This window comes from Vanellus vanellus, assembly GCF_965231255.1.
Source record: "Vanellus vanellus genome assembly, chromosome: 18".
In the NCBI taxonomy this organism is placed as follows: Eukaryota; Metazoa; Chordata; class Aves; order Charadriiformes; family Charadriidae; genus Vanellus; species Vanellus vanellus.
In genome coordinates, this window is record NC_138923.1 from 5,657,652 (window position 1) to 5,670,414 (window position 12,763).

The following is a 12,763-nucleotide window of genomic DNA, read 5'->3' on the forward strand; positions in this document are numbered from 1 at the left end:
TGCCCGGGGACATGGTGGAGTCGCCATCCCTGCAGGGGTTTAAAAGACGGGTAGACATGGTGCTGAGGGCCGTGGGTTAGTGGTGGACTTGGCAGTGCTGGGTTAAGGGTTGGACTCGATGCTCTTAAAGGTCCCTTCCAACCCAGACAATTCTACGACTGTATGAAACCGAGCCCGATGTGCCGGGCTCCGCACCCTGCGCCGCCGCCACTGCCGCTTAGTGCGGGAGTGCTGTGAGGCCCGGCCAGAGCGTGGCGTCCCCCGTGCCACGCTGCCCGCCACACGGCCTCGGCGTCCCCCGTGCCACGCTGCCCACCACACGGCCGCAGGTTGGCGGTGACCAGGGCCAAGCGCCCTCCGCCGGCAGCGGAACCCGTGTGTCACGGTGCCGATGGCCGTGCGCAGCTACCTGGGGGCGGGTCGGGGGCTTCAACACGAGTAGCAGTCTGGGTTCGTTTGACCGCGAGATGGCCCTGCTTGCGGCAGACGCGTGACCCCACAGCCCGTGGTGGAAAAGCTCTGGGCAGCCACAGCTTCGCGCAGCTCATGCCCACAACTGACCGGGGGTCGGGCTTTGGCTGCTTGTAAATCGGGATTTTGGTGTCAACAGAATTCCAAAAAGAGTGTTGCCACTTTCTTTTTATATTTTTCTTTCCATATTGTCGTTTCTGTTGAATTCGGAAGTGATGACAGGCGTCGCTTTCCGTCTAGTCCGGGAGTGTTTAAAATAAACCCAAAATGTCAGGAGGGCGCGTCCCCCCCAGCTCGGCTCCCAGCGACGCTCTGCCCCAGCGCCGGGGCACCCGGCAGACGGCACCCGCGGAGCCGCGCGCTCCCCCGCAAAAACGGAACCGGCAGCTTTTCTTGAGATTAAAATACCACCCGGATCTGCTGCGCTTTTGTTTTTAAACGGTTGAATGCATTAGCATTGATTTGTTTTTAATACAACCAACCACCTGTGATTTTTTTTTTTTTTTAGTATTATTTCTATTTGTTCTCTCTGGCAGAGGTAATTATAAGGCTGTCGTCAAGCTGCGAGCGCAGCCTCCAGCCATGCGGCCCTGGGGTGGGTCAGGGCTGGTGGCAGCACTGGGTACTTGTGGGGCTCTGGAACGCGCTGCTCTGCCCCAAATAGCACTAAATATTTCTTTTATTCGGTGCTCCTATGTAGCTGCACACGTGGGATCGAGTGCACCTTCAGCAAGTTTGCTGCGAACACTGAGCTGTGCGCTGCAGTCGACGCGCTGGAGGGGAGGGATGCCATCCAGAGGGACCTGGACAGGCTGGAGAGGTGAGCCCATGCAAATCTCATGATGTTCAACAAGGCCAAGCGCAAGGTCCTACGTCTGGGTCAGGGCAACCTCAAGCACAAATCCAGGCTGGGCGGAGAATGGCTGGAGAGCAGCCCTGAGGAGAGGGACCTGGAGGTGCTGATTGATGAGAAGCTCAACATGAGCCGACAATGCGCGATCGCAGCCCGGAGGGGCAACCGTATCCTGGGCTGCATCAGAAGTGTGGCCAACAGGGCAAGGGGGGGGATTCCGCCCCTCTGCTCTGCTCTGCTCTGCTCTGCTCTGCTCTGCTCTGCTCTGGGGAGGCCCCCCCTGAAGGGCTGCGTCCAGCTCTGGAGTCCCCAACATAAGAAGGACATGGACCTGTTGGAGCGGGTCCAGAGGAGGGACACAAAGATGATCCGAGGGCTGGAGCAGCTCTGCTGTGAGGACAGTCTGAGAGAGTTGGGGTTGTTGAGCCTGTTGAAGGCTTATTGCCTGTTGAGCCTGTTGAAGGTGTTATTGCAGCCTTCCAGTCCCTAAAGGAGCTAGCGAAGAGCTGGGGAGGGACTTTTTCCAAGGGCATATGGTAATAGGATGAGGGGGAATGACTTCAAATTGGAAGAGGGGAGAGATTAGATATCAGGAAGCCATTTTTCACTCTGAGGGCGGTGAGCCCCTGGCGCAGGGTGCCCCGAGAAGCTGTGGCTGCCCCATCCCTGGAGGTGTTCAAGGCCGGGTTGGACGGGGCTTGGAGCAACCTGGGCTGGGGGAGGTGTCCTTGCCCAGGGCAGGGGGGTTGGAACGAGATGATCTTCAAGGTCCCTTCCAACCCAAACCATTCTATGTCGTAGGGGGCCTGAAAAGAAGGAAAAAGCCGTCTTTTTCTTTTTGTCTTTTTTTTTGGTCTTAATCCCAACAGGCCTTCAGCACCGTAGCTGAGACCACAGCCTGGTTGCTGCCTGCGAGCCTGAAAACAGAGTGGAGAGGTTCAAGGCCCCGGGTAAAGCCAACGGACCCGCTCGCTCTGAGCCGCTCGCTCAGTGCGGTTTCCGCTCACCCTCGCCCTGCGCAGGTAATGCAAGTGCGGGCAGGAACTCACTAAGCAAATGAGCCCCTCCTTTAATGCCATTCGCTTACGCTGCTTATTTTTCTCCCGCACAATTATTTTTAAAGGAAAATTTAATTTTGTTTAATGGGAACAAAGTTTAACACTCCATAAGCTTTGTCTTCTGCAGCCCTCCATCTGGTAAGCTTGCTTGGTTTTTTTTTTTTGATTATTTGTTAAATTATTTTTAAACCAGCCCAGTAAATTGTGTGTGTTTAAGAGGCGCTTCTCATTAAGATGAAATACTTTGATCTCGTAGGATCATCTGTTTTTAAAGAGGTAATCATAGACTACTTCTTATTTCCCCCCCGGTTACCCAAATCCCAGCAGTGCCCACGTGCCCTCGACCTGCCCGGCCCCCGCGGAGCCACGCTCTGCTCTGACCCAGAGCAGCAATTGCCGCCGAGCGGAAGGAAAAAGGGGTCTGAGAAAAAGCACTCCGAGAGGGCACAGTGGGGACCATTAAGGAGTAAAAGTGGCAAATCATCTCAGGAAAGGGAAACATTTAATTTATTTATTTTATTTTTCAGTACAGATGGGGGGGGGGGGGAAAGGCTCTTGGTCTTCTTGCAGCCACGGGTGTACTATATATAGATGTACAGCTGTTTCCTTCAGGTGTTATAACTCAAAAACGTAGGATGATTAATTTTGAAAGTTGAAATGTATAGCGGATTCTGATTACATCTGAGTGTCTATAATTTAGCTACTTAGTAAAATTAACTTGACGTTTTTAGTGAGCTGTGAGGACAATAATGTGTGAAGAGACTGAAGAACAAGTTTGCCTGCATGCTCTTCCTCTCCCCCTCCCCCTATTTCAATTTGTAAAGTTTATTTTTAACTTTTCCAGTTTTTCTGGCATCTTTCCTTGAATCCAGACAAATGCGTTTGCCTCCCCCTGCCGTCTGCCAGAGCCAATGGCGTTTCGTTACTGAGCTGTCTTTTCCCTTGATGGACCAGAGCCCTGACTTGAGCCAGAGGTGCGGGGCATCTCAGGTAAGGGTGGTAGGTTGGGCTCCCCAAGGCACACACTGTTTCACAGAGCAGGACCCCACCAGGAAAGCTGCGGGACCTCCCATTAAATCCATTTTCATATTTCAAGAAGGCCCATTGCTGTGAACTGGGAAAAGGAGGTCATACCAGGGACCACAGCAACCGGCACCCTGAAAGTACGCCGCTTTGTGTTGTTTTTCCTTTAATAAAAGCTGACACGCATGACGGCTGCGTGGCAGTACGGAATACGGCAGCCCATCCCACTAACCTGTACCAAGGACCGGATGATCCACGACCCGTGCGGCAGGTAGCTATCGTACTGGCCCCCACCCAGCCCTTTGCAGTGCAGGCCTGCCCAAAGGGAGGATGCAACATTTAATTTAGAAGCAAAAATGCTTTAGAGTGTCTCTGTGGTACTCAGAGTTAGCGGAATAGCATCATATTGTTGGGAAATGAATTTGAACAAACCAGTGGAAGGAGCAGAGCTATTTGGCCGTGTTGTACATGTACTACCCGATGGGTCTAAGCAGCCCTTGGCCAAGGCAAGGGGTGCTATAGCTGTCTCACTCCACAGCCACGGCTCAATGAGCACAGATTCATTTTTGGAGAAAGCCTTAACAGGTTGTTTAGTCTCTGGAGTGCAATACCCAAGGTCCCAGTATAACCACGGCCCTGTGCACATCCCAGACCTGGTGCTAACCTCCTTGGATGACAAGTGCAAGTCATCTCATACAATGGGGACTTCATCAACTTGGGAAAATAAAAATAAAAGTTCCCGTTGTGCTGCCAGGAGCAGGGTGCAGGCAGCCAGCCCTGCTGTGCCCCCTCTGCTCAGGCAGCTCCCCGCAGAGGCACAATTGAAAAGGCAGTGGGCAGAGGAGTGGCGCAGGAGGGAAATACAACCAGGCATGTTTTACGCTGGTGTTCTCCAGCCTTGCCCAAATATCACTATTATATGTATCAACACAGGACAAAAACCCAGAGCAAAAGACTTATGTAAATTTAAGACAGATTTTTCAGCGTTTTGAGCAGAAAAATGGATTCCAAAACTGTTCAGCTCTGTCCCCCATGTGGCCTTCTGTCCTTTCTGTCCAGATCTCGGGGAAGGAGGGGGGAGGAGGGGGACGACACTGATGAGTGGCTTTTGATCACAGTGTCTTGAAAGCAAGTTTCCAACAGCCCCACTTACTTAGGTGGGACAAGCACTGCTGCCACCACTGCTACCGTACAAACACCGCGGCCAGGGGCTGGGTTAATGTGAGTGGAACTCTGGAAACAGTCTCATGTGGCTTCTCTGCTCTATAAGTGCGCAAAGTCCAGTTTTAAACAAATAACACAAACGCTTTTGTGATTATTTTTCATTTTAATTGTCTGATTCTAAGTAATACTTTCAGACCGCACATCAACCTAAGTTCCTAAGAGGGCATTAAGAAAGCTCAGCATCAGGCAGCTTCCAGAAGAATCTTCCAGATATGTTCAAAATGCTTTAAAATATTGAACATTTCTCACACTGCTACAAAACAATGACAACTGGCAGAATTTTTTTTTTTTTTTTCAACCTACATTCTTTTAACAGTAGAGAAACAGTTTAGAAAGCGGATCATGTTTTTGATTCTTTCAGGACCCGCTTGACTATAACAACAAACAGTTTTATAACATGACAAGTACAAATATAAAATTTCAAATGAGCTAACTTTAAAAAATTCTGGATTTTTCTTCAATACCTCCAGTACCTTGCTTCTGTAATAAATATTAAAACCCATCTTTTACATTATAGAAAATGTTAAATAAGTTATTTACCAAAAGATTTCTTTTTTGTCTGTCTTCTTTTTTTTTTTGGTCAAAGCCTGATTCCATTAAAAGAGCAACCATTTTTACATCAATAAATAGGTAAGGCATAAAGAAACAAACAAAAGTCACAGGACCAGTCTCTCCTAGTGGAACTTTCTCCTTCAGATAATCCTCTTTTTGCTGGTATAGGAAGGTGATTTTTGATTCTCAGCAGGTGGGACCTGGTTAGAAAAAGCAGTAATTATTACTATTTTACAGTTCTTCAAATGCACATAATTCATCCCTGCCCCCGGGCCATAATGCTGCGAAAGGATCTGCAAATCCGAGCTTCTGTGTTCAGCAAATCTTCAAATTAAATTGATAAGACTTCTGTAAGCAGAAAGACTTTTTAATGTCATCACTTTCTAACCCAGGTAGGGCTGAGACAACAGTACAGCAGCTGCCTGGGGAAGCGGTCAGGCGGCACTGCTGGTGCGGGAGAAGAGATCCACGGTAAAGGGTAGAGGAAAATTTAAGCAGGGGCTGGGAAATGTACAGTCATTCAGAGTGGAGTGAGGAGAAGGATGGGATTCAGGAGTCAAGAAGCGTGTTACATCCTTCGGGGAGTAAAGTCTGAACCTTCTGGGAGAAATCAAAGCTGAACAGTGATTACTTAAACACTCAAACTAATTTAATACACCACATTAGCAAATAGCTGTTTGAAAAAGCTTTGCCTATTGGGTCTCTATTTATTTTTTATTTTTAAAAAGCACCACCAGTTATTAACACATACACAAGCTTTAAATAAGGGTGCTTTTTGTGAACTTACACAGTAGACAGGTTATTGGACTGTGATCTGCTGAAAATAAACTGCTAGAAGAAGATGACAGACATGAATATTAATCTAGGCAAAGCTTCAGAAAAGACAAGGGTTAGCTGTTTACATGGTCAGTCATAAAACGCTAATTTAAACATCAAACGTTGCAGATTATTTATCATACTAAACTGCTGTCACCCAGACTTGATTAGGTAGCAAACCTAAAGCAAAACAGACTAATTCTGCAAAATGCTACTGACGCAGCAATGCATATTTCTAATGAGTATACACCAAGGAATTAAATGCAAGCACAAATTTTACTTACTTCCAGGTTTCCTCTAGCCTTCTTCAAGACATCATGAGTTAAAACCACTGGAAAGAAAGAGGAGATTAAAAAGAATACTGCAGTGTCTTTCCATATTCCCTGTATTTGAGTCTTATGACCAAATACTAAATAACGTATGAACTCGCATCTCCACTATGAGCAGCGACCAGGCAATCATACAGACCCCCCCACCACCACTTCAACTTCCTTACTCCCCAAACCCCAGAACTGTGACTCCCTCCCGAGGCCTGTTCAGAAGCTCGGGCTGACGGACAAACCTCCACTTGCAACAAGCGGAGACCAAGGGGCAACCAACGCTGTACCAGGAGGCAGAGTTGGGGCAGAGCAGGAGGAGTGGCTCGGGAGCGCGGGGCAGGTCTGAAGCGCTGCCACTGCTAGAATGCGGTGTCCTACCCCCGGCCCGTGTTCCATCCAGCACATAATCTGCTTTTTAGATCGAATCATCAGGGAAGTGTTTTTAAAGTTTTTCTACCGTAACAAGAACGATACATGTGAAACCACGCGTAGCTCATCACTGCATTTAACATCACAGATATGAACAGCCCCCTGCGACACGGACGGCCCGGTTCCCTCAATCAAAGTCATCAAAGGAAGACTTTCTGTTAATTTTGAGGGGAGATGGTGCATGAGCTAGCTACAGTTTGATCTATTAGGTAGCCTGCTTGGGCTGGGGGGGCGGTTAGCAGGAGGGGGAGAAAAATTGTGCAGTGGAGATGTTATGGGGGATGAGGGGCTGGGCAGAGGACAGATGGCACAAGAAGTCAGCCCAGTGCCTCCAGCAGTTCAAGGACAAAGCAACCTATAGCTGCTTAGGGGAAATCATGTCAGCAGCTTGCTCTGAAGGGTTCCAAGTTTTCTCTACTCATCCAGCTAGTTTGCCTCTGTGGGGACAGCGCGAGACCTGTGAACGGAGGAGGGGATGCTTCTAAACAAAACTGCTATTTAGAAATGTCAGGTTAAATATGCGATTCTCTCATCTGTGTCAACTCCATAACTGCTGAAAAATACCATTCACAAGTACCAATTTAATATTCCAGTCTCAAAAATAAACAATTTAGCCATAATAAAGATTTTTCATTACAATAATAAGAACCCAACAACTCCAAGGGTATAGCTGTCATGAGATAATTATACCCTTGGCAGATTACTGCAATTTGGCACTGCATTGTTACATGTTCAGAGGTTCAGATGAGGTTTATAAGCAATGAGTTCTCTCGCCAGAGAAAGCACACAGAAGACTCGGAGCCACAAGAATGTTCCAGTCTCTGCTTCTAAATATATTTAGGAATGCCCAACTAAATAAGAGAGGGAACTTGAATATCCTCAGCGGAGTGGCCAGCTAACAGGATGCTTGGAGAGTGAAGGCAGGCAAGGTCACCTACTGCGATGCCTTTGCTTTCTTACTAGCAAAAGGAGAAAGGAAAAAAATAACAAAAACAAGTGTAAGCATCCTCACAAAATCCAGCAGCTTCATATGATTCATCACTTTTGTTGTATGTTTGGTCAGGAATTTGCGTACAGATGCAATTTAGCAACATTTCTGAAATTGCTCTTTAAGGCAAAGGTAACTTGACATCCATAATTCCCATAATCAATGAAACTTACAGAAAATCGTATCTAGGTCTTTCTGTGTAGCAGAGAGCTCTCTGCTCATAAAGAACTCTGGTAGTAAATTCATTTCACCTGGCAAACTAGATTTTTCTAAATCAAAAATATTAAATTCAGTACATGAAGAGAATTTAGAAGATGTGACACTAATAGAGAAGCTGCTGCTAGCCACGCAGTACTTTGCATTAAGGAGATTTCAGAAAATACAGGCTTCATTTTATTAGGACCTAGTTCAGATGAGGTTGAACGCCCTGAAAAGGAGTGAGCAAAATAAGGGGGGAGATGTACTGTTTTCTTTTTTGAAAGTATGGGTGGGTGGAGTGGCTGTGGGGATAACATTTTGGCCATAAGGGTAAAAGTCTCTGTTGATTTATACTCTGCCCAGCCCTGCTGAAATTACCCAGTATGTCTGGGATGTCACTGGAGCTAGGAACTGACCAAACTAAACCAGTAAATCTACCCCAAGGATATTATTTGGGCAGACATAATAGAATAGCTTTGATTTTTATATGACAACCCCAAACTGAGCTATTTAACTTGAAAACCTGAACAAAACATAATTTTGGATTTAATTAAGTAACTTGTACATTATTTAATACAACAAAAACCAACCCATAAATGCTTAAAATAAAAATAATCTGCAGGCAGAAGATACACGTACCTTAGATATAAAAATTACAGGCTGCGGAGCAAAATAGCATTTATTCCTCTACATTGCATTGCAATGACTTGAGTAACTTACGGTATTATGGCCACTTTCATTACTTTGTATGATGTGTAACATTTTACAGTCTAGTTGAATTACTGATAACACAAAGTGCCATTCCAGCATAGACTAAGAAGTCATTTAGCCCCACCTCTTAAGAGAAGGTAAGGATAGATATTTTTTTTTTTTTAAGAAAATTAAGTCTTTCTCCCGCAATACACACATTGCATGAAGGTAGAGAAGACGTTAGTTCCATTCAAATCTCTTCTGATGAGTAATTAAACTCTAAAGCAGAAGACACGGATCTCTTCAAACAGGCACCTGGCTTAACACAGCTACAATATAGCCCGTGTCCCACTTGTTTTCATGTTTCCAGATAATTTTCTAGATACTGCTGCTAAGGGTAAAATATAATTTCACAGCATGTCCTCATTTTTCTTTAAGAAACGACTCATAGTAAGCTTTTGTTTCCCGTGTTCTGAGCCTTCTGTTCTCTTGCAGTTCTCATTCTGGTGAGACAAATCTCCTTTGCTGCTGCTGTGGCTTTTCCCAGTATTCCGTTATCTAGTGCAATACACACAACAGACAGGCACCTCACAAAATCTAAAAGCCTAATTCCACATGTATCAAGACTGAGGCAAAATCACAAATTTGAGAAGAACAGTGTCAAAAACTTTGGCTGGAATGGCAACAGTAACTTTGCCTCTGTCAGGAACTGTCGTAGGATAGAAAACTTGGGGAATGGCAGTATCTGAAATGGAATAACTCAACTAATTAGTGGCAATTAGTGGCAGCTGCATGGATTGACACATTATCAGTGGGTTGTGCAAAATCACAAATTGCTTCTCATGATATTCTATGCAGCCTTTTGTAGTTGGGCAACTTCTTTCCATTTGAATGAGGCTCCATCAGTTCTGTACAGTCTGAACCTCATGTATTCTTTGTCACTAACGACTGAGCGCGCACAAGGAAATGCCAGTCATAGCAACTGCAAATGAATGGGTGCCTATATTCATTTTGCCGTTTCTCCAATTTTAGAGGTAGCCATGGACTGCAAAAATTAAGGAAAGGACGAGTAACAAAGCATACACTTACACTGGTCAATGATGACTTTCTCCATATTTTCCTTCAGCTGGTTTGTGGAGTGCAAGCGTTTCACTGTGCTGTGTAACTTCTTCTCTTGCTCAGACAGTTTCTTACGTAATCTAAATATTTCTGCTTTCATCCCTTCGTCCTAAAATGAGAGAGGAAAATATTAAAGTCATATAAAAGTACTTTGTACATTGTGAATTGCTAAATACTTTTGTACAAAAGCCCTCAAGCTTCCTTAGAGTATGAACAACTTAAAGGAGTGAAACATCACTGAGTGCCTGTCCTTCCACATTCACATCCCCAATGAGATACGATTCTATGACAACTGCGAAGAGACAACTACAATTCTTAGCTGGCTTTTAGTGCAATTAATTTTTCTGCTAGTCTGAGAAAAGGCTTAACACCAGTGCCTTTTTTTATTTTTAAACTTCCATTCCTCTTTTCTTCTTCTTTTTTTCCCCCTCCACTAGAAAATACAATGAAGGACAGTGCTATGGGATCAGCAGTGTCCTGTCTGCTAGGTTCAGAGCTTCCAGCTTCCTTCTCCAGTGTTCTGTTAATAGTTGATGCTGCCTTTATCAAAGGGCTAAAATGCATTGTACAAGTGACCAGGACAGTTCTATTGCAAAATTATTTGACAGTATCATTATTTAAGGTTCAGTTTTCACCACCAATTCCAACGAAGTTATGATTAGCATCTTGTAAAACAGTACTATGAGTAGCCCCGACGTAGTCTGTCGGTATCACCGATTTGGATCCTCATGCAAACTTAAGCTTATACGTATATTTTTCTTGTTGTGCCACTTAAACAATCCTATCTTCTGGAATTTGACCCTAGAATTAAGCTTTTCAGAAGAACTGATTTCTCACAACTCCTGTGGGGCTAAAGAGAAGGCAGTGAATGCTCACTATCTTTTAGAATCAAGCTTCAAGAGACTTCCTTTTATACATTGCATTTAAGACATCGGAATTAATCCAATATCCTTAAGATCTCAGGAATGTTGGATAAGAAACTCTAGAAGAGATTCTATTAGGCTCTGCGGAATAATTGCTGGAGGTGACTTAGAAATTAAACTTATATTCACATTTTAAAGAAACATACAGCATTGACAAAACTTTCAGGGCAGAGTGCAGCCGGTGCGCAAGGGATCCATTCCACAGAGGTTCCCGGGGCAACCTGAGACATTGGTGGTGTCAGGGGAGTCTGGTGTGCTAACTCTGAGAAAAAAGGCACGGGGGATGGAGTGGAGCGGAGACACCTCAGCCAAACCCTGTGATTAAATGGGAACTTGAAGGTCTCATGGAATCCTTGAAGGTCTTATGGAATTGATAAGCTGCCTAATTGCTACCCCGAGCCAACCATCTGTCATTTTTCAACAAAATGCTATCCTTTGGGTGAACTTTACTCATTATAATGTCATTATAATACCAAAACACACCTCCATCCCAAAAGCCACACACCTCCAAGATGCAATCACTCCTCACAGAGCCCGCGCTCTGAATTTTTCATAGTCTATACCTTTAAAAGCAAAGTGAAAAAAATTTTATACCAGTCATACCAAAAGTATGTATGACTGGAGTCCCTCAAGCTCCACCTGAAAGGTAAAAAATAGTATAAAAATAGCTTAAGAGAGGAGGGATGTCGGAAGATACCATCACGGTCAGGGAAATACCATCGCTGACCATCATCCCAGTTCATGGAACACTGCTAGATCGAATTGTGTATGGTGTTATTAGTGCATCCATAATCGTGATAGTTCAATATGCATATTGAACACGACCGGACTTCTGATGCCAAATTGGGCATCACTCAGAATCTAAGCCTATCCACCCCCGGCCCCTCTGACAGGCTGCAATGCAAGGGGGCTTATTTTCTGCCAAATTACTTTGCCCTTTAACGCAACAGGCTCTAATTAGGTGCAGTCCTGGGAACGTACACACGAGGATAAAAATGGAAGTATACACACTTGTCAAGACATCCCAAATATGGAGCTGAAACATCAGTGAATATCTTAGACAGCACAGTTCATTCTTACCGCTTTCGTGATTTTACGCAATTAAGGATGCTAGAAAATCACATCAAAAAATGTTATTAAAATTATACATAAAATGTTTACTTTCCTGGAGTTTGGGATTTTTTTCAGTAATATCCTGCTTCCCTTAAGAAAAACATACAAAAGCTCCAGTGAAACAACTTTAGATTTATTTTAAAGCCGGAGTTTGAAATAGTTTCATTACTGAGTGGTGGTATTATGGCAGTATAGATAATTCAATCCTCATTCAGTTTACTTTCATTCGTTTGCATAGCGCAATCCTTTTTTGTTAAAATGTTATAAAACTTGTCTCGGGGTTTTGTCACACTTTTAAAAAAGCATCCTATTTTACAGCTTAGGGATCAAAACCATAAAAGGAAAATGTAGCTCAGATTAAATCAAAGTTGCTGAAGTTTCTGTTGTTACTAGTATATACATAATCAAATTTAATTTGGTTCTATAACAGGGAGTCCAAACCTTTTCTTGTTGAAATGGAATGTTTGCCACCTGCCTAGGTTTCCTGAATATCATTTAACAGGGTTACAGATTACACCTTTAATCTAAAGTATTTTGTAAATAAACACCTCGGTATACAATGTGATCAGCACACATTCAGCCTTAGCCTTCAGTGTTGTGAGCTCACTAAATCCACGTGTCCCAAGACTGGGCATCCTGGGCTCACGATTTTCAAAAGCTTTTCCCAAATGACAAGTTCCTAATGGGTGCATCTTCGTTGACACATTACAACACTTAAAAAAAACCCACAAAAACAAACAAACAAAAAAACCCCAAAATGAAACAGAATAGTACCTGAGTGCCATGAGTAGTACCGTGTACAGCTTTCAGTGGAAGAGAAACTCTCCAGAGAAGTTTCAGTAAACGTGCAGCCTCTTCTAAAATCTGCTGTACCATGTGAGTATTTGCGGAAAAGCTACGCAGTGATGCCTGGTCTGGTACCTATATCGTAGGATTACAGACATATTGTATTTTATGCTTAAAACATTATGAAAATGTAATCTTAA

The 12,763-nt window shown here is 44.3% G+C and overlaps 1 protein-coding gene across 1 annotated transcript in view; it reads right to left on the reverse strand.

Annotated features, from left to right (window-relative positions):
• Positions 1 to 4,746: 4,746 nt before the first annotated feature.
• CDK5RAP2 (CDK5 regulatory subunit associated protein 2) overlaps positions 4,747 to 12,763 on the reverse strand; it is an 84,748-nt gene continuing 76,731 nt past the window's right edge. The window contains exons 37-40 of the mRNA XM_082492770.1: positions 12,552 to 12,698; positions 9,712 to 9,850; positions 6,282 to 6,328; positions 4,747 to 5,381 (exon numbers count right to left, since the gene is read on the reverse strand). Of these exons, the coding sequence (XP_082348896.1) occupies positions 5,322 to 5,381; positions 6,282 to 6,328; positions 9,712 to 9,850; positions 12,552 to 12,698 (393 nt within the window). The 3' untranslated portion in view covers positions 4,747 to 5,321. The remainder of the gene's footprint in view (positions 5,382 to 6,281; positions 6,329 to 9,711; positions 9,851 to 12,551; positions 12,699 to 12,763) is intronic.